Source organism: Falco cherrug, chromosome 1 (genome assembly GCF_023634085.1).
Source record: "Falco cherrug isolate bFalChe1 chromosome 1, bFalChe1.pri, whole genome shotgun sequence".
Lineage (NCBI taxonomy): Eukaryota > Metazoa > Chordata > Aves > Falconiformes > Falconidae > Falco > Falco cherrug.
Window position 1 is genome coordinate 23173965 of NC_073697.1, and position 22457 is coordinate 23196421.

A 22457-nucleotide genomic window follows, 5' to 3' on the forward strand; every position below is an offset into this window, starting at 1 on the left:
TTTATTCACAGACCCTTAAGTCAAAATACAGACTACCAGGAGTATGGAGGACTGAGCACAAAAGGGAAGATTCTTTTGTATGCTGGAAAAATAGGATCTATTTGAACTGAAAGTGACTTGAGAACAAGATGACTGATGTGATTCAGAGCCATCTAGTGAGCATCATTAATCTTGGCACCAGTCCATGGCTAGCACAGTCCAAATGCTAAGAAGTTTGCTCTGGTGTGCTGCAACGGGTGAGCCTCAGTAGGTGTCAAAAGTGTGGCAGTGTAAGGACAGAATGAAAAGGAGAGGTGAAAAGAGAAACAGGACAGGATCTAAACAACAATGCACAAACTTCTGAAAAGTTTGGGTTTGCAGCTCAGACCCTTATCTAGAAAAAAGTTTTACTCTGTTTTTAAATAGTTGTTTTCCATCTGTATACACATAGATTTTGTTACCTAGCTCAGTGAAGCCTGTTGTGTTGCACACACTTCCACGTGCTTACAAAATGTACTGAAGGCACTGGAGCACTTTTGCAAAAATCCAACAGAAAAGGGGGATTAAACCAGAAAAAAAAAAAAAAAACAACCAAAAAAAAAAGGGAAGAGATACATGGAGAGTCTGAGGGAAGAAAAGAAATATAACATTCTGAATAAAGAAGAGAGACATTTTAATGCATCTGCAACTCACAGTTGTGGTGGTAGTAATCTCCTCCGTTACAACCTTCAGCGTATCGACCACTGAGATATATCCCAGACGCCTTGCAATAGCTAAGGCAGTGTTACCATTCTGAAGAGAAGAGAGAAGGGGAGAGAGAGCGCAATGAGAGGGAGGATTGTGATGTGAACCAATGAGATCACTCTCAACACTGCATGAGCCAGCATTTCCATCCAAAACAAGGCACAGCCTAGGAAAATCACTGTTTTTTCACTGTTACATCTGACTCTGCCTTTATAACTTCTTTAAGACTATAGCCCTGATTACCATGGTAACACAACACACTTACATCTGCCTGCTATTCTAAATAAAAAAGTGCTGTATGGTTTAACCCTTCAGGGCTCAAATTTCACTATACAGGATGTCTTGCCTGCAGAAGTTCATGTTTTATTTTGCAGAAATGGTTCTACGTCAGAAATACTCTTCTAAAAAAATGTATTTTAAAATGTTACAGTTTCACTTCCATTTGAAAATCAAATCTTTATGAGGTACAATGCCCACTTTGGGGAATACAAGATTACAGCTGTGTTGTCCACATACACTTCTGTTCCTCTTTACAACAAAACATATGTCCAATAAAAGTACACAAAAGCTAATGGCCTAATAAACACAAACACAATCTATATAAGGCTTGGGGGTGGGGAATTAACTTATATTTAAATACATTTATTTGCAGTTTAAATGCCCATGATATATACACGTGCGAGTCATCAAACGGTGGTCATTGAAATGATAATTTAGTAAGTGTTTAAGCCAATTTATCTCCATTTCATCACCTGGAACACTGGCAGTCCATGGATCCCATGTCACTCAACTTGGGGAGAGGAGGAAAGGATGTTTACGTGAGCCTTTGTAAAGAGCTCTACACAGAACTGGTTTATGTTATTTTGCACTGAACCAAAGGACGACGTACTGGCCTACTGGTGGAATCAAGGAAAGCCACTGTACTGCTCTTTGCACTGAAATGATTTCTCTTGTGACCCCACTGCACTGTGCGCAGGATATCAGCCTGAGGGCTTCTTTCTACTTCAGGATTGGCTTTAGTTATCTATAATTTAATTTCTTTATTAGCCTAGCTCAGCAACCCTGAAGCAACACAGCATTTGCAGATAAGCAGTGCAAAATGAATAGATTATCATCTTCACAGCAAAAAAAAACCAAACCCAAACCTGACTCTTACTGTCACTTGCACATTAACTGCTCATATCCCGCTCCCATATTCCCCTGCCAGATGTCTCAGGTTGAAATTCTATCTCAAGCTAGAGGTTGCTATGTGTGGACAAGAACAGATCTAGTACCTGAGAAAGCATGCAGACTGTGCAGTAAAGACAGATTCCTGAGACCTTGCTTGGATTTGGGTTAGATTTGGGCGTGACAGTCCCAACATGAGGACTGAAAGCAAGCAGAGACACCTTCGGTTGAATATGCCCAATAGTACCTACAGCCCCAGGAGCTGACTACAATGACCTCTCGCTTGATGATCTGGTGCATAAACTCATATTTTAGACAACTTCACAGAAGATTATACAATGTGATCGTTCCAGGACCAAACAGGGTGCCAGCACTGATTTAAGCATGCACAATAAATGTACACAGACACCCGATCCATTCTGGGGAACAACACAAGTTTTGGACATTCTAGCTGCATTTAGAGATCCCCCAATTAGAGGTGACTAATAACAACATCAACATGAAATGGGATGATTGCATTCCTGGCTGACCAGGCAGAAGGAGCTGTGCCAGAAGTTAATGAGCATCTTTGAGGAGGTATTAACGTCAGTCAACTCAGTAAGAACCTGAAACAGATCCAGTGAATAGGGGGACAGAAATTTGGGTCTAAATCTTCAAAAAAGCCCAGGTTCTGACTTTCCCTTCATTTTTTATGGAAAAATCCTTACTGATACCAATTTACAGACACAAGTGTTGAGGCAGAGGGCAACTGAACAAGCACAACACAGCTAGCTGTGGCCAGCCTGACCCTGCAGCTCAGAAATTAGTTTCCCTACCTCAAGTTTAGCTTAGTGCACAATGAGTTAGTTTTGGTCTGAACTACCTTAAGAGGATAAGGAAAAGAAAAGGAAGTTGCATTTACACATCTGACAGCCAGCTGCATGAGGAATACAGTGTGCTCTCAAACCCTCAAAAAGGAAAGAAAAAAACTGTCCAGGGAAACAAGTTCCCACTGACAGTTTTCAGACTTACAGTGGTGATGGCGTTGGGCTTGGCCCCATGCTGGAGAAGAACGTTAATGATGTGAGTGTGGCCTTGCTGAGCAGCTTGGTGAAGAGGAGTATACCCATTCTGTTGTCCAAGGTGGTTCCAATAAAAGCAAACAAACAAAGAACAACAACCACCAGTGATTAGACACTTTGCTTTGCTTCCTTCTGCTCCTTTTGAGACATTTCAAAAAGAAATTATGGTCCATCAACCCAAAGTTAATCTTCAGTAATAATAATATGCCTTCCCCAGATTAATGAAAAGATAAAGGAAGATTATATTTTTATTTATAAATCATCTTTCATCTACAACATAAACAATCTCAAGAATCCCTCATTTCCTAAATCAGAAGGAGGAACAATGCTGAATGGTTAAGTTAAAGTGGCATGTTGAGGACACAGAATCATAGCTGGGGCAGAGAACATTTTTCTTCCTCTGACATCTTAGTTTTCTATAGAAGCCCCAAGATTTGCCTTTAAAATATTTCAGCCAAGTTAAAAAAATATATGATTTTTAACAGCAGTGATTTGAGAATACTTGCTTTTAAAAAGGCTAACAATACATACCTATTACAAATGTCAATCAATTTTAGCTATACTTTGCCTTCAAAAGGCTAGACCAAGCTGTAATTACACCTAAAACCATGTATACAATGTCTGTATTAATAAACATGCTTAACTCCATAGACTTATCTGCTCCAGTGATTCATTCTAATGTTACGTAATACAGAAACATAAGCGAAGTGTACTTCAGCTTGTTGATCTGAGATGGTATTGTGTAAGTCCAGTCAGGCAATTCATTTACAAAATTATCTGCAATTGGCTTTGAAAGCAAGAAGAGAATAAACTAGAAGAAACACCAAGTTGATCTTACTGTACACTTATGCAAAGCCTGGGGGGAGGCTCTGAAAGACACACTCTGACAGTTATCCTTTTTGCAAAGTAATAAATGCAAGTAATGCTTTGTACTACTAATTAGATAGTGATAGTACAGAACTCTTACTGTTCTTATATTTACAGTATGCGTGCAAGGACTACTAAGAAATTGAAGGAGGAATTTACTGTGGGTTGTAGCGCAAAGTAAATATGCTATCTTTACTTAAATATTAGTGCAGCCCCTCAAAAACAGAATTCACCCATATTATTTTACATTGGAGATCGCAAAAACCATCATGCAGGCTTTCTCTAACTAAAGACCAAGCTGCAATAGAGGTTACTTATTCTTTAACACGCCTATCCTGAATCCAGCCAGGATGGATTTGCTCTTTAAACTGATTCCACAGTACCAGCTGACAGGTTGCCAGTACTTTTATTAGTCCCTAGGCATAAGATTTTGGAGAACAACTGCCCCATACTCTCATGCAAACTTGCTGACTTTAATTATTCTAAATAAGTGAACTACCTGGGGAAATGGTGTCAGAACCTGGCCCAGCGCCCCCTCAGACATACAGTGAGACCTAATACTAAAGACACAAGTATGTCTGTCCCTTTAGTCAGCCTCCAAATACCTCAGCTGAATGTCTTGGCAGCTATCATTTGGATCCTGCCAGTGTCTGCTTTATTAATTCCTATCAGCTGTTTTTCTAGTAGTGTGGCCTGTTCTTTCGGAATCCCTGGATTTTGCCCATTGATTCTGGGTGATCTCACAAGGCATAGGCCAGCATCTTTTATTTATTTACTGTGCTGTTTCTTACCACATTGAGCTGTGACCACTGTGGCGAAATGGTGCTACTTTGAGAAATTATCCATCCCAGAGGTTGCGGCTGGGGACAGAGGAGCTGGCCAGACGGACCAGCAGACCACAAGCCTGTGACTTTGATTGGATCTTAGAAATACAAAGTATGCCCCTAGAAATATCAACAGATTTCTTCACGTTCATCCCAAGACATCCAACCTGAAGCTAGTAGCTAGCTATTGCCTGAAGCCAGTTTTAACTAAGCTGAAGCCCTGCAGCTCTTGAGTTTACCTTCTCTTTCTGATAAGGGTGATGGAATGATATCTGGGATGCAACACACCACTGCTGTCACCAGAACCTCTCTGTGTATACTCAGGAGAGGGACAATTCTTGATACAAAACACATCACATTCAGTTGTTGTGCCACCAGTTTATACTAGAAGAAACTGCTGGAGTCAGTGGATTTTGTTCAGACTTTGGCTAGAGGCAGTCAGTACCATTTCAGTGTAACTGGTCAGTAACACTGTACCCAGATTCCCCTCAAAAAACCCCAAACCTATCTTCAGTAAACTGCATTCCCCCACCACAGCTGCTTCCTCTCCCAAAGTCATACCACCCACACATTGATCAGCTGTAATTCTTCCCACTCTTCTCCCAGCAGATTGGAAAGAACCTGGCATCACCCTCAAAGTGTCTGAATTGATACATATTAGTTTGGCAGCACACTGGTACTACACTGGTGTAAACCATGTGTAAATGAGATCAGAAAGAAGCTTGCATTTGTTAGTTTGCAAGTAAAAAAAAAAAAAAAAAAAAAACCAGAGAGAGAGACAAAATAAATTGATTCTCTATCTCCTTCTTTCATATACCTGAAGAGTTATCTGACTTTTCCTTTGTGAACACCACACAATGAGATGTAGCAGACAGAAAGGATTCCACTACAGCCACGAATCACCATATGTTGACATCTACCATGCAATAATCATAGTTTCCCAGTAAAAAGGCACCTATGGTATGTATTTGTAGTGCTTGGTTACCAGGTTCACTACAAAGAGCAAAAGCAAGCAATGAAGAATTCTTTACCTTTGTTTTAGCATTGACATTTGCTCCCTGCTTGAGAAGAAAATTCACCATTTTGATGTTTCCATAGTGGCACGCCACAATTAAAGGTGTATAACCAAGCTACAATAAGAGAACAAAGAAGTAAAACTGCAAGCTCAGTGGAACATTCCTTTTACAATGGTAGCATCCCTTGGCACACTGGACACAGCAGCCCCTCCATGATTTACCTTTGTCTGAGCATCTTGGTTTGCACCATGCTTTGTGAGTATTTCAGCTACATTTACTTTATCCTCTTGAGCTGCAAGATGTAAGGATGTCAGTCCAGTCTGGAGGTGGAATATACAAAATAAATAAAGAAAAAAATAAGACTAAAAGCTACTTTACGTGAGGAAAGAAATCTAGACTTTCCCACTTCCTCATCTTTAAAACATGAAGAGATCCTAACTATAGCTCCTAAGTATGTGTGTTTTTTTTAAACAAAATAGAGTTGATGTTTCTCCTGTTCTGGCTCACAAACAGCTCCAAAGCAATTACATCACCATAACCACAGAGTAAGACTTTCAGGCATCAATGATCATGCTTGGATTTTATACAATAATGTCACTCGGGTAGCTGAGGAGCCCATTAATAAATTAGGGAATCGCATTCACTGTGCTTCCCACTCCTCAGACAGAAAACGGAACCTTGACAACAGCAGGCACGAGTCAGAAATAAGAAAATATCTCCAGAAATAGATCCCATTCAAAGATACCAAAGAAATGGATGCAGCCTTTAACCAAGAGCTCACTGTGATCACGCACACAGTACTTGCCTGTCAACAAGGCCAGGAACAAATTTTGTAAGAGAAATTAAAATCACCCTATTTCTCTTTGGTTAGGTAGCATAATACATTAATTCCAGACAACAAGAGCATTGAGCTTTCTATTTTGACTTGTATGAACAAAAGCTGCAGGCTTTTGACCTTAAGTAAGTAAGACGTACATATATACCTGGATAAATCTGGTGACCTATGATGATCTACACTAATGTTTTTTTGGGGGAGAACTTGTTTTCCTATGAAAAAGCTGTCATGTACAATCATTAAAAAAAAAACACCAAGAAAATTGGAAAAGCCCTCCATAGGCTTTTTCTCACTGGCTACTCTGTTAATAATGTTGTTTTGCTATTTGCCAGACCCTGCCAATTACTTCCACTTGGAAAGAAGGCTGAAGGGTAAATACATGAGAAAAATTGTCTTTGCCGGCAACAAGACTGAACTGTTTTAGACTGTAACTCTCAGTTTCTGATAGAACCTTTTAAAAGTACCCACGGACCCACAAACTCCAGAATTTTACATTCCTCTTCCTTTGCAGCTAATGTAAAACTTCAGGAGCATACGTAAAACACCTGAGAGATGGCAAGGTTGCAGCACAAAAGAAAAAAAAAAAAATACTGCAGTCCTACCTTCCTGAATGCTCAGAAACTATTTTCTCTTGGTCTGCCTTTCCTCCTGTAACCTCTCTACCAGAGCCAAGCATTTTCCTCTGGTCACAGCAAACAGCTGCAGCTCCCTCTGTGCATTACTCAGTACAGGTATTAATTACATGATATAAGCTAATCAGTCAATACATCTGCCAGTCCTAGATTTCTTCTCACTTCTGCTGTTCACCCACCTGTTGTCACTTCTGCACTCTCAGAAATATGTATATAAGGAAGTGAAGCTGAGAATTCCTGACAACGTGACATCATTCCTGCACTGTACTTTGCATCTTACTGGATACTCCCACCCACAGTACTTCGTCTCTGGCCGTGAGTTACCTTTGTTGCCACATGGATATTGGATCCTTTCTCCAAAAGTAAGGTCACCATGTCAGTGTGACCTTCTTGGGAGGCCAAATGAAGCGGAGTGACTCCCTGCTTGGTCAAAATGTTGGTCTCAGCCCCATAGTTCAATAGAGTGGAAGCTATCTGCATCTGGTTTTTCTTGGCAGCAATATGCAGAGGAGTGTATCCATTCTAACACCAGTCAGGAAACAAAATGAGAATAAAGTTAACACAACAGCCATGTAAGCCTAAGAGGTCAGCTACCATAAAGCAGCATTATTTTATGTTACCCTTTATTACTAGATATGAGGGTTCATTACATTTTCAAAGCCAGACATGTCCCACATGGCCCTGCTGTTGTGTTGCTTTGTCCATCTGTTATTTTCACCATCTAAACAAGAACAAAGCCAGCCCTTGCTAGGGTGGGCAGGACTGTTCAGCAGATACCTCCAAATTATCCCCGAGTTTGACACCTACATTTTGAATAACCTATGTTGTAAATATTCACTTTTGACTGATGAGTGACATTCTCAGCGATGAGTGATGGGTGCACACTCTTCATCACATTATGCTTTTTCGGAGCGTGTGGGTAGAGGTGTGTTTGCATATGGAATTTTGATACAGCTCATCACGGCACTGGCTGGAAACAGCAACAGGGAGAAATGTTTTTCTGAGCAAATTAACAATTTAAGCAAAGTAGAATGGCATTGATGGTTCTTTCTGGCAATAAGACAACTTCCCATTTTAATTGCTTTACAACACACTGTGGGGGAAAATTCTGGGTTACAGCAGACAGTCTCCCTGGAGGTGTTCTGCGGGCTGGTCTATGTTTGGGTTTTGTTTTAAAAGGAAGCTTTACCAAACTATCCTACTGCAACTGCAGCTTTTGCTACTCTGCATGCACCGCTATGGAAACCACAGATCTGATACGATCACTTCACAGACAAGCCGCATTTTTTGGCAGCACATACAACAGCAGCCTCACATGGGGCAGAACATTCTGACATCAGCACCAATCTGGTTGTTATTTTCGCCTTTTAGTAGCCTCTGCCTAACATAGCGATATCATGACACCGCTCCTAACCCCAGAATGAATTCTCTGTATGCGTGGTCAGAATATGCATATCATTTCTAATATTACACAATGCTAAAGTGACCTCCAGCTATGACTGAAGCCCATAAAACTGGGCTGAGACACATACTTAGATACACATACATATTTTTCAGTATTTTTCATATTTTACGTTCTTCTTCAACAGAGGTCTGAGGGAGCTGTATGCTAACTCACACAGCGGCCCAGCTTCCCGCCAGGAGCCTCAGGCAGCTCAGCCACTCACCCGGTCCCATCTCGTCCACCCAAAGCCCCCCCAACCCCTCCAGGCATCCCATTCCACTGTCTGACCCCACACACCCTGGCAATTACTTATTTTTTTTCACAGAACCACGCGTCATGTCTGTTGGGAAGGAGCTGTGAGCCCAGCGAGCCCACCGCTGACCATGGCCCCAGGCGCCGCATCTGTGTGTGTGTTAAACCCCCCCGGGTGGTGACGCCGCCCCCTCCCCGGGCAGCCTGTGCCCGTGCCGGGCCACCCTTTCCCTGAAGACATTTTTCCCGATATCCAGCCTAAACCTGCCCTGGCGCAGCCTGGGGCCGTTCCCTCTTGTCCTGTCGCTTGTTCCCTGGGAGCAGAGACCGACCCCCCCTCACAGCCCCTGTCAGGCAGCTGTGGGGAGCAGTCAGGCCCCCCCAGCCCCTCTCCAGGCACACACCCCCGGCCGCGGGCGGGCTCCCCTCAGGCGGGCGGCGGGGCTCACCTTGGCGGTGGCGTGTGGCGAGGCGCCCTTCTCCAGCAGCAGCAGCGCCACCTTCTGGTTGTCGTAGTGGGCCGCCACGTGGAGGGGGGTGAGGCCGTTCTGTAAGGGCGGTTACGGCGTTAGGCTGCGCTCGGCGGGGGCGGCCGCGTTACGGAGCCGTTAGTGCGGGACGGGAGGGGACAAGAGGGGACGGGAGGGGCGGGGGGCAAAGCCAGGGCAGTGGGCATGGCCAGGGGCGGCGGCCGCCGTTAGTGGGGAGAAGCGGTGGCGCGGGGTGAGCGCGGGCGGCCGCACGGGTTGTCCCCTCTCAGGGCGCAGGCTGAGGGGATGCCGCCGCGGGGCGCCCCCGTGTTCGCCCTCTCGGGTCTGGGCAGTGCGATGGCCCCGACGCTTCCCGAGAGCCCCGTGGGCCCTCAGCACCCCGTGCCCTCCTGCCAGGGCCGCGGACCCCACACATGGCCATCACCGTGGGGGAGCGCGGCCCTAACAAAGGGCTGCGGTCGCCTTCCGTGTGCGTGTTTCACGCAGCTCTCGCTTAAGGAAGAATCCAAAATGCTGCTGACTTGTTTTTTTCTTTCACAGCAGTACCTTGCCAGCTGAATCAGGAGAGGCACGACGCTGCAGCAGGAGCTTTGCCACTTCCAGGCTCCCGTATTTGGCCGCCACATGCAAAGGTGTGAATCCCTTCTGAAAAAATCCAGGAGACAAAAAGCAGATGTTTGCGTTAAAGGTCAGGCTGACATCTCTCTTCTAAGAACTACATCTTATGTGCTTACTCTTCAAGCTATATTCTAGCTCGCAGAATCAAGTCATACCTGGAAAGAGCATCACCTCTTGAAAGCACTTTGAGATGCATGAAATACAAGAAAATAACTTTTCCTTATATTATTCTGTCTCAAGTACATGCTGTCAGGCTGGCAGACATCTTATCTGATGCAGACTCTACTAGCGACATACACTCTGTGTGTGGGCAACAAAGGCACATGTTCAAATTCCTACTCCAAACCAGCTTCACTTTTTAGTTCCATGATGACAGCTTAAGAAGTATTTCCTGTATCAATTGTTGCCAGTAACAATGAAACACCAACCAAATTCAGTGAGGAAAGCTCCAAACATCATATTCCTCCTTTAGAGTTTGGTGAAGAATGATGTGTACTGGGACTCATGTACCACACAGTCACCGAGTTCTGCCGCAGTCTCTGAACTGCAGCTAAAAAAAAAGTCATGCCTGACTCAATGGCAGTGCTTTTGGAAACACACTGCAACAAGGCTGAAAACCTTGTCTTTTAGAGAGTCCTTTTCTGTATGTTTTAATAATGCTTGTCAGTACAACAGAGGTGTAAGGTCCATGACAAACTAACATGCTCTTTGCTGGATCTTTTAAATTTAAAAAACCGTGTTGATAAGGAAACCCATGGATGCAAGACAGTAGGTGGCAGGTTGCACTGCTGCCCTGACAGCGATTCCAGGGAACTACAATGACCTATCTGACTGACACGTAAGTGATGTGTAACGTTTATTATCATTATCATCTTGTTCCATTAATCCCACCTTAGAAAGGGTTTACATCAGGGAGTCTCAAATATTTCCAGTATCATGAATCACAGGTTTGTAGAGAGATCACCTAGTGGACTACTACATCTCCTATTCATAATTATAGAGTGCTCCTGCAGTACTAAAGCAATATAGGAAATTAGGAAAGTATTTAGTGTATTTTTAGCCACTCTAATGTGATTTAACAGCTGGATAAAAGCAGAACAGCAAGGATTCCCAGTAATCATTGGATCATAATTTGAAAATTGCTGGTTTAGTCTTCTAAACCCTGGAAGACACCCCATTGTTCAAAAATATGTTTTAAGCTCCAGCTGGAAAATCAGGGGTACTTTTTTAAGACCTAAAACAAGAGTGAGACTTAAATGATCCTCACTTAATCACACATGATAAATTTGGAAAAGCTATCTTGGCACATAATTAATTCTGGTTGCAGCTGTTTTCTTATGCGTTCATCATTCTGCTAGGAATCTATTGGTAAACATTTTTGGCTAACAAAGCAACAAAGATTCTGCAGACTATTTCTTTTAAAACCCCAGACAAAATGGCCTATTGTGTCATATGACACCTCATTTATAGAACCACTGAAAATAGATTCAGCGTTAGATGCGACGGGACAGATGCTGACTTGTATGTTTTAGGAACATTCCCTTCAGCTAGCACAGATCAGAATTATTTTACTATTTAAATAAACAAGATATTGAAGACTAAGCAGGCCTGTTCCCAAAATTTAAAAAATTTTGGCCAAAAAAGCCCTACCCATAACACAATGGGAAAGAGAGAAACAAGGACTTGGTGTACTATTTAAAACTGTCAGGACCATGTATTTATCACGATCTGCATTTGGCTCCAGTGGGAACCAAACTCCCAACTTCAGATGACAGCAAAACATATCAAAATTTGATTAACTTCCGATACTTTACTTCAGTCTATTGGGTCGCTGTTGATTAAAAAAACAGAAAACCCAAACTAGTTCAGCTTCTTAGTGTGAAAGGACATTCTGCGTGGAACAGGCGTGCGCTGGCACAAGCTACCTGTGCTACTGGAATGCAGGCGTAAAGCATTTTGTCTTACTTTGGTGGACATGGAGTGTGAGGCACCTGCCTCCAGGAGAACTGATGCGACATCAACTTGTCCCTCTCTGGCAGAGATGTGCAGTGGAGTGTACCCATTAGTTGTTGCGGCATCAGGGTGGGCCATGTGCTGTAGCAGAAGCTGGACGATCTCCGTTTTACCCAAGCGAGAAGCAATGTGCAGTGGAGTCTGTTCTTCCTACAACTCAAATCGAGTAGATAATTAGTGCAGGTAGAACCACCCTGAACACACTACTCTGGTTGATCCCAACAGATCTCTCCAGGCATTTGTCTTGCAAAAAATCATAGGAAGTAATAGCACAAAGAAAGGCAGTAACAGAGGGCTCGGGTTAAATTTGCAATGAGCTTCGGCAAGGTCTTATTAGAACAGAGAGAACTACAAAGGAAAACACTGTTCTTCTCTTTCATCAAGCAGATAGCACACATCTCACTGTGAGCATCACTTACTCCTCTGTGTTCTTAATCTGTTTTACAACAGCTGTACCTTGCTTTACAAACAGTCCCCTTGGTTTCAAAATCTGGCACTAACTGCTATCAGAACCTCTGCTGTTTGGGTTTAGGACATGGCTGTGCACCTCCTTGCTCAAACAGAATAGCTATTGCTGGTGTGAGTCAGGTGCGTTCTAGCTGGGATGGAGTTAATTTTCATCACAGCAGCCCGTATGGTGCACTGTTCTACATTTCTGACCAAGAAAGCATTGATAATGCACCAGTGTTTTAGCTATTGCTGAACAGTGCTTACACAACACCGAGACGTGCTCTGTTTCTCCCTCTGCCGCCCCAGGGAATAGGCTGGGGGTGGGCAAGAGGCTGCGAGGGGACACAGCCAGGACAGCTGGCCTGAGTTGACCCAAGAGATAATCCATACCATATAACATCATGCTCGGCAATAAAACAAGGGGGTGACTTTTTCCAAAGGAGCCACTGCTCAGAGACTGGCTGGGCATTGCTCTGCTGGTGGGAGGTGGTGAGCGATTGCTTTTGCATTGCTTGTGGGGAGGAGGAGTTGGTTTTGTGGTTTGGGTTTTTTTCCTTTAACCTTCACCTATTAAACTGTCTTTATTTCAGCCCAAGAGATTTTCTTGCTTTTGCCCTTCCAGTTCTCTCCCCCATCCCACTGTAGGGGCAGTGAGCGAACAACTGAGCAGGGCTGAGCTGCCAGACAGGGTCAGCCCGCCGCACGCATTCCCTTTGGAAGATCTGTGCAGAAGTAAGTTCTTGTTTTCAGAACTCGTTTTAGGTGTGCTTAACATTGTACCAACAGATCAAATAGAAATGAAATTGCTCCTCCCTAGCTCCCCTGTTTCAGCTATGTTTTTTGAGTAAGATAAAGCAAAGATAATTGTAAGCAGAACACCTACCCTTGCTCGGGCATCAACCAGGGCCCCATTTCTCAGAAGGCAGCGAACTACTTCCACCTGCCCAGCACGTGCCGCCATGTGCAACGCAGTTTCTCCACGCTGCAGAGAAGCAAAAGTGTTTCAGTGTCCTAAACCTCCATGAAGAGACAGAGCTCCGATGGTGTAAATTCCACCCACGTCTGCTTGTGCAGAGACCCGCCTTCCTGCCAGCTGAGGCTCTGGCTTCAGACCCAGCAACAGGTGGTTCAGGAAGGGGTGTGCATCCATGTCGCTGGGCCTGGGTAGGCATTGCCTTTGCAAACTCGGACAAACCTAATCTCACTACAGAGGGCCAGTATGAAAATCCTAGCTTATAGAAAATTCTACCGTATAGACGCCTGTGGTCACATATGTTCCCTAGCTTTCTACATAACACTGCATCAGCTTGTGTGCTGCACAGGAGATAAGAATATATTGAGCCTGTCTCTCTCAAGGGATCATGAGGCACATGAGCCTCAAGATGGAAGGGGATATTTTTCCAGATGGTCTCTTCCTGCACACTGTGTGGAGCTGGCAGCATTAAAAGGCCTTGCAATGGCTGTGCACAGCTGAGCCAGCATATGAAATGTGTAAAATCTGTGCTCAGCAGCACGGCTACGTCTGCAGGCTATGGAGTGAATCCTGTTTCAAGCCTTCTGTAGCCCACAGAATCTGAAGGAGAATATGAAGTTTTGGAAAGCTGACTGGAGTGATGTGGAATTTCAGATCAGGATAACAAAGTATGAATGACACATTCAAAGCATTTACTTTTGCACAGGTTTGCAAAGGAACACTGAACGCGAGTATTCCTTGACGATGGCATTTCTAGCTTAATTTTGCACTGACCAACGTTCTTTGAGTGCACTGTCCTGAAGTGAACTAAAAGGGTCCCTGTACAGTTCATCAGTATCTAGCACATGAGGTACTGACAGTTCCACAACCAGGAGCTCTGTATTTATCTGTTATGTTATGACAACACAGCAGGACCGATCACTCCTTTGTGTTCATTGTTCCTTCTCCTTACTCTAGAGCTGAAGTATATTCTGTTATATGGCTTTTATGCCCACAACTATCAAGTTGAAGTGTAATCACCAAAATGAACACCCTGCATCAGAATCAGGAATCATGTCTTCTTGTCCTTTGTTTAGATGTAGGAAAAGAAGCAGCCTGAGCCAGTCTACTATTATGAAATTCTAATTAAAGCAAACCCTCTTCACCAGGAGTCAATTTATCTTGTCATTTTAAAATTAACATTATATTACCAGCTGTGATTAATAAGTACGCAACAAACAAAATCCCAGTCCTAGCTACAAACCGTAATAGAGAATTTCATCTACATAAACTTTATTACCTGAAGAATGAGCTGTTTAAAATGTGAATAAGGTTTACATTTCACACACACTACAGATCAAATTTCTCTAAAGACCCTTTTGTACTTGGATTAGCAATGCAATTTAGCTTTTGGAAACAGTAATTCAACAGGGAACTTCAGCTTACCAAGTAAAAGCCAAGACACCTGTGTAGCATAAATTGTAAAGTGTTAAACTTTGCACAGAAATGTCTGGTAACACAATACTTTTAATTGCTTCCACAAGAATTTCTTATTGGCTTTCATATCATCAATAAAGTTTTTATATAAAGACTGCTTCTATAAAAAAGTATGAATGCAGTAAGAGACTGTCAAGAAAAGTCTGTTCTAATGATTCAAGCAAACAACTCTGTGTGCTCAAAATTTTTGCTAGGTTTCGTGTAAGATTTTTCTGAGAAAAACTGATGAGACCACTGTTCCTGGATGACTACATCTTTGTTGTTTTTCTGTTGTTGGGAACACCTACCTATAACCTTATTTACTGGTAAAAGGCTGCTTTCAAAGTGCAGGTGTTCCTAAGTTGAATATTTGTTTATCCTGACAAATATGAATGGTAAGATATCTATGAAATACAGCTCAGAAAACTACCATGTTCCTTTTATTGTTATTCCTCTTGGCAACTAAGCTACTGGTATACAAACACTGATTTCTATGGTAAGTCAGGTTCTGCATTTTGTGTTGCCTCCCAAAGGTCACATTTTCTAGATTTAAGCATGTTCTTTCGAAAGGCACCAGCTCCAGGAATTCCCTGTGTAAGAGGAACATCTTGAATTTAACATTCTTACTTTTTGTTTAACTGTTAGGTTTTAAGCATTTTCTATCCTTTCGCTGATACAAACGACACAATTTCATGGCAGCCAGTGAAACTATGCAAGCAGAAATCGGAGCCATTTGGACTTAATTTCATCCTTCAAAACACAGTCTTTGCTGGGACTTGGCTTATAATCAGTTCTGGATGTATTTGGTGAGCTTTGTCTGTTTCTAAGGGAAACTTTACCTACTCAAGCACTATTGAAGAATACATGAAACCACAGATGGCTTATGATGCATATACAATCACCATTTTCCCCCCTTTGCGAAAGGTGCTAGAATAATTTGTCCTAAAATGCAATAAAGTCGTAAAGTATTGTTAAAATGTGACCTTTGGTTGAGCTACATGGTAGGCCAGACCCTTTTCGGAGGAGGTATTGCACAGATGATTCTAGTCAAAGCCATACTCACAATGTTAGTGACATCGGGAGAGGCTCCGTTCTGCAGCAGAAGGAGGACTATGTTCAAGTGGCCCATAAATGCAGCCACGTGTATTGGTGTGAGGCCCGACTGCGAAACAAAGCAAGAGCAGTTTTACTCCTCTGCATGGGCATAGGGAAGGGGCTTCTTCGTTTAAATAAAACATAAGTGAAAGTGAGGCATGATAGGAGAGAGAAAAAAGGAAGTAAAAAGGGAGAGAGAGAAGGAATGTTTCTTCAGGACACGAAACATTTTTCTACCTCTGTTATAGCCTGGATTGAAGCCCCATATTTCACCAGGAGTTCCATGACTTTGATGCGATTTTTCTTGCAGGCAATGTGCAGTGGAGTAAAACCATTCTGTGCAAAAGACAGTCATGTTAGTTAAAAACATGCAGCTACAGTTTCCACACAGCTGCATGCTGACACACTGGGAGCAGAAGTGTTAGAGTACCAGAAGCAACTGTTCCTTAAACACAACAGGTTATGAATTACAGACATCTTCCAGTAGTCTGAGGCAGAACAAAGCAGCAGTGCTGCTTTCTTCTCAGGCAATGGAGAGAAACTGAACTTCCACCTCCAAAACCCAAACACAGGCATGCCCGCTCCGACTTTCAAGTGTATGTGTGTGCACATGTATGTATGCAGTTCCAAAGGTTACACACGTCTATATGTACAAATGACTTAAAGTGGTTTCCAAGATTAGCTAACACAAGGAAAATGTAAGAATTTAGAGTGATCACTTTGAAATCAGTTAAGTGTCTTTTGAAATGTATAAAGCATATTCTGTACCTCTCTAGGAAAAGAACAGAGGTTCCACCTTACTTTGTCTTATTAGAATATCTTGTAGTCTAAGCATCTATGTGTATTTATTTTTACATTTACGCATCAATCTACAGTATCTTATATTCATGTCTATGTGCACATGTGCATTCTGTGAGGTATCTTAAATAAATAATCACTACTTTAGCCATGGTTTCATGATACAAAGTGTTCACACGTGAAGTATTTGTGGCTCCCTTTCCTTTATTCCTGCCCTGCTGAGTCGTAAGGCATTGTAAGCAAGGTGTCAGCCTTGATCTGGATTAAAACAAAATGGGGCAGGGACAGGAATGAATGACAGGTCGGGAAGGGAACATCTAAAAATCAAGATTGCAACCTAGCATTTTGTTTTGTGAGACAGTAGTTTTCGTGTTGTGCTTATTATATGCACATATTCATTTCTTTGGAAATGCTTATTCAGTAAGATCGAAGCCCAGATCAAAGCATGTCTTCATACTCTACACTGTAATACATGCTTTGACTTCAAGCTTTTTTTATGTACTATTATAGTTAAGGCAGGTTAGGTGTGTGCCTAAAGCTAAGCAAACACATTATTTCACCATATGTGAAAAGCACAGGTAACGCTTTTAGATAATGTTGAAGAATTCCTGTGTTCTAATGAAAAGGATCAGTATTACTAAACAACCAGCAGTAGACAGAATTTATCAGTGAAATCTTAGCTCATGGGAAGAGGCATGTGACAGATTATTCTACAGAAAGCTTCTGTTAGGGGAAATGTTAATTACTAGCTCATTTGAAGGTGCTTTAAAGCATATACAAACTGAAAAAGCTAAGAACTCGTATAGTGCTTGTATCCCCAAATAATTTTGCAAACATTAACAATTATTTTTTTATCTATCTGAAAATGGATTATTTGTAACATTTATTCCATCACAGGACTCTGCTGAAAATTACTACTACTATTAGCCTTCTCCAATTTCTAAAGAAAGAATCAAACCCATTAGATATTTTACCTCCCACACAATATATCTCAATATATTTCACAGGGAGTTTTACTGTTTCAGAAGTTTCCATATTTTCACTTAATTTTACTGCTTGAGTTGATTTAATTTTCCTACTTCTATTTCAGTGAGGAACAGTTTGATGGGGGAGAGGAGAAGGCAGAAAAAATGTATCACTAACAGAAACTATGAGCATCATTTAGTATATTAAACACTATAAACAACCCAGAGGCGACAAGTCCCTGATGGGAGATGAAACAAGAGTGAGGAAAAAAAAAAAGAGTCTGGAGGGGAGAGAGTAGAAAGGCAGCGGCCTGAGGGTGTTCTCATTTCATTTCAGATGTTTCTCAGGGAGGGAGGCAGGGAGAGGAACAGAAAGTATATTTCTGGTCATGGAAAGGAAGAAAAAAAATATGTGAGGGCTAGCATACAATGTGTATGTGTGGGTAGCTGAGGAAAGTACAGCTAAAGATAAACAGAAGACTGAAAAGAAAAACAAGAAAGGATGAAAACAGCATCGAAAAAGATCAACCAAATGAACTTGATGCTGAGAAAGACAAAACAAGAAAAGTGTAAGAGGAAGCCAAGAGGCGTTATGGGATATGTGGGTATAGAGAAGCCAAGAAAAATGAGAGGGCCGAAAAAAACTGTTTCAATAAAAAGGGAAGTAAATAAGGATATAAAGGAAATAAAAAGGAAGTAAGGGAAGTACAGATAGGGGAAGCCTTCACAGGAAAACACAGGCTCATACTGAAGGCAAGAAGCTGGGGCAGACGTCAGAGTGGCCAGCAGTGGAAGTTCTGTGGAGGCACTGAATACAGCAGGCAACGGCAGACTTCTTGCCATGCAGAAGTGTCTCAAGTGTACACAGTCTCTTTCTTTCCCCCACTGACTGTAATATATCAGTGTCTTAACTTCCACCCAGCTAACAGTTCAGGGGGACACTTCCTATTAGAGAATATTGGAATGTTGTCTGGGTTTGGATAAACGTTCTTGAAAGCTTTATATGTTCCCGAAGCCAAAAATGATGTTTTTCTCTCAGTTAGGGGATAATGGTCTGGTCAGTGAGTGTTTTCCTGTAAGCATCAGAAAAACTGTTTTTTGAAAAGGAAGGGAAGTGGCACCTAATAGAGGGGAATGTTATGATTTGATAAATGCAGAAATACTAGCTTTTCAATATATTTTCTCTGTGCCAATTAACTTACTGATTCAGTTGAAAGTTTTGAAATTGTGTATCGTATCATATAGTATGGAAAACCAAACCTTTAATTCAGTAAAATAGCAATGCATACATTAGCATCAACTAGAAATGGCTTTGATTTTAGGAACCCCGTAGAGCTTCCAGACCTTATACAACAGCCACTTGTCACAGGACATGGTCCATCACTAGGCCTAAGCACACGAGACAACACTGGTAACCAGCAGGCGTGACAAACCCTGTTGTTACTGCAACTATTTAAGGTCGTTGGGAGTCTGTTGGCAGTTTTCATTTAGCTTTACTGGTAAGAGCTATTCATCTGCCCTGGATAGGTTGGTTACATGACACAGGTGGGACAGGTTTACCAGGGCACGAGCATTGGGATTTGCTCTCTTGTCCAGAAGGAGTTTGGTGACACGATAGTGGCCGCAGTGTGCGGCCACATGGAGGGCGGTCAGGTAATCCAGCGTGACATCGTCCACGGGAGCTTTGTGCTGCAGTAGATGTTTGACGCATTCCACATGGTCACCCTGGGCCGCCATGTGAAGTGGAGAGAGTCCATTCTGCGGCAAAAGAAAATGGCACAGTAACTTCTAGTAACTCTCACTTAGATCGTGACACATATTAGAAGGATGCCATCATGAGTTTGCAGGGTACCCCTACACTGAAACAGAGCCACATCTGAGCTGGAAAAAAAAAGCTGGAAAAAGCTATAGCCACCCCTCCCCTTCCAGCAAATACAGGCAAATTTAGAGGACCATCACATAACTACCTAAAATCAGAATTTAATCAAAACAAAAGAATCTAATGGTCTTGCCTCATGATATAATAAAACATATCTTGACCTTAAAAGACAGTTCCAGGGATACTCATAACAGTAAGACATAGGTTGTATGTTAATTAGCACCTACTTACCATTCATCATATTTATTAAGAAACCTATTTTTTTTAAGTGTTCAATGAAAAAAAAAAAATTATATTGGCAAACCTGACCCCTGAGCTTCTGGGAAATGATACTTTCAACTACCATCATGGTTGGACCTTTTGTTCAAACCATAACACTTGCAGGGCAGTGGAAGCAGAGGTTTTATAGCCCTGTCTGGCTTTAATATATCTTTTTGTAAATATTCAAGTCCATGGAAGGTAGACAATTAAGAGGAAAGAGAACTGTTGCTATTAATATGTATAACAAGTTATTTTCAGAAAAAAATAGTTTTAATATTTACATATTTGTCTGTCTCCAGTTTGGAACTATCTATTTCACTTAGAAGCTAAAAGTGGAAGTTGTTTTTAAATCTAATTCCATTTTACACACAATAATGTACTTTAAGAGCGTTGTTTAAAGACAGACTATAACTTACAGACTTGAATGAGAAACTGACTGTCACCTGGAAGGAGGGAATTATTCACTGCACAGTTCTGCTTTGCTCAATCCTTGACACAGTGGGGACATCCAGATGCTGCCACAGCAATGCTGGTATTTTGTCCTGATGGGCAACATCTGCCTTTGAATGGCAACATCTGGGAATCCTGCCTGAAGTGTGCACAATATATGTGGCAGGATCTATTCTGAGCCTCTCTGCCTTAGTGAAGCAAGGGTGTTGACACATGAAGTTCTTTCTCCAAATGTTCTTCCACCAAAGGAATCAGTGAAACTATAAAGAATCTTTTCCCTACTATTCCCATCTCCCTGTGGATCCCTCCTGCATAAACAGGTGACTTGGACTACTTGGTGTTTTCAAGGATGCATAGCTTGAGCACATCCTTATTTGATGTAGTTGATAAGCTTGCAACCCAGTGATAAAACCTCCTGAAGACTATAGAGAGAAACAATAAGGGTAACTATGGTTCAGAATACACTAATTGCCCTTGTTTTGAGCCATGTTTGAGGGAGTGGGGCCCAGTATGAAACTGGTATTTAAATTGTTTGTCCCTCCTGATCCTGCAGGGGACCTCAAGCATATCATTGCAATACTCTGTTCCACTGTTTTCCAGCTAATACCACCTACCTTTGTCAGGCACTCTGAAATTTACTGTTGTGAAGTGCTGCTCAGTGGGGTTTGCTATTCTACTACCAATAACAATGACCAAAGGGGCAGCATTTGTAAGAAATGCGTTATCTTAGATGTGTGCTTTTCAGAAATAAGTAAGAACACACTGAAATAATTTTCCAAGTCTGAAATAGTCCACAAAAACAATTAGGAGAAGCTGCAGCTCACAGGTCCTAGTTAGCTTGTGTGAAGGATCAGAAAGTACATACCAGGAAACATCTCTCAGGAGAGACTGACCCAGCTTGCCCATCTCTGTGTCCTATGGCCTTAGGAAGCATCACAAACGAAGTGCTTGCAGCAGCACTGTATAACATGTGTTTAGTCTGATATTATAGAAGGGAGGGCAAAGAAGTCTATAGTGTTTCATATATTTGATAAGGATAGTTCCTAATTATGTAAGAAAACCTTATTTTGGCTCATTCTGCCCATTAGTACATTTCCTTTGGGAGAACAGAACTGTTCTTGTCGTTTTCCTTGTCCTTTCAGTGACGTTGAAAATTCCATGGAAAGTTACATAGAGCTGTTAGTATAGTCAGATAAGACACACACCTTGGTCCGTGCAAGCAGTGGGGCACCTCGTTCCAGGAGCAGCTCCACAACTTGGTCATGTCCACTTCTTGCAGCACAGTGCAGCGGGGTGAGTCCATCCTTGAAGTAGAAGGAGGGAAAACAAATGAGCACATCCTTAACTGTCCGCCCTAGCACTCTAAGGAACATCCTTCCAGGAATGCAGCCCAACAAGCATGTAAAAATACTCTTTTTTAACTCCTAAGTGCAGTTGGCTCCACAACACAAAGTTTCATCCCTGTTCTTCCTTCCACCAGTAAAGGACACACTAAGGTTACCATTTCAGAGAGGAAACCCATTGTGTGTGGAAATCTTTTATCAAAGAGGATAAATGTGAGCATCATCACCTCCTTCCCCTCCTTCTCTGTATGGCTTTGAGATTGTATTGCTTCTCCCTGGATAATGCGTGCTGGGCCAAGGATGCTCCTTTAATCACCCCTTGTCCTTTGGATTGCTTTTGATGCAGGGATGAAATAAGAAATGCTCATACTAGAAAATTTACTTTAGAATTATTTTTCTTTTAAACAGGTAGCAGAAGAAAGAAGATTTTAAAACAGAGAAAAAGATAAGGAGAGAAACAAGCAGAAAACCTTTCCTTTCTGAGATCTGAATGGTGAATAAAGAGCTAACAATTTTTTGCTAAAATTGCTGTAAGACCACCAACTCCACAATATTTTTTCCATTGCAGAACACCACCCTATACCAAAACACTTGCTCAGGCTACTCAGTAAAGATCACAGCAGTGATAGCAGATGTGTCAATGAAACACTGAGCTAGCAGAATGCATTCTAAATAATTCTGCTACAGTTTGGACTTTATGCAGAAAATACAGGAAATATAAGGCAAGAAAAATGGTTACAAAAGAATATTAGTGCTAAATGACAGAAAAAAGAAAATGCATAAGATCTAGAAAGCTAAGTTTTCATCTCATTTATCTCAATACTGTTCAAGCATGGACTTGGAGG

At 42.0% G+C, this 22457-nt stretch overlaps 1 protein-coding gene across 40 annotated transcripts in view; it reads right to left on the reverse strand.

Annotated features, from left to right (window-relative positions):
- ANK2 (ankyrin 2) overlaps window positions 1-22457 on the reverse strand; it is a 382411-nt gene that overhangs the window by 89608 nt on the left and 270346 nt on the right. For 34 of the 40 annotated variants that reach the window (XM_055711495.1, XM_055711514.1, XM_055711508.1 and 31 more), the window contains 13 exons: window positions 21475-21573; window positions 19240-19437; window positions 16154-16252; window positions 15885-15983; window positions 13277-13375; window positions 11896-12093; window positions 9859-9957; window positions 9271-9369; window positions 7450-7647; window positions 5880-5978; window positions 5674-5772; window positions 2902-3000; window positions 673-771 (listed from right to left, as the gene is read on the reverse strand). In XM_055711495.1, coding sequence (XP_055567470.1) covers window positions 673-771; window positions 2902-3000; window positions 5674-5772; window positions 5880-5978; window positions 7450-7647; window positions 9271-9369; window positions 9859-9957; window positions 11896-12093; window positions 13277-13375; window positions 15885-15983; window positions 16154-16252; window positions 19240-19437; window positions 21475-21573 — 1584 coding nt within the window. The remainder of the gene's footprint in view (window positions 1-672; window positions 772-2901; window positions 3001-5673; window positions 5773-5879; window positions 5979-7449; window positions 7648-9270; window positions 9370-9858; window positions 9958-11895; window positions 12094-13276; window positions 13376-15884; window positions 15984-16153; window positions 16253-19239; window positions 19438-21474; window positions 21574-22457) is intronic. The other 6 variants (XM_055711527.1, XM_055711741.1, XM_055711502.1 and 3 more) reach the window with 1 other exon arrangement.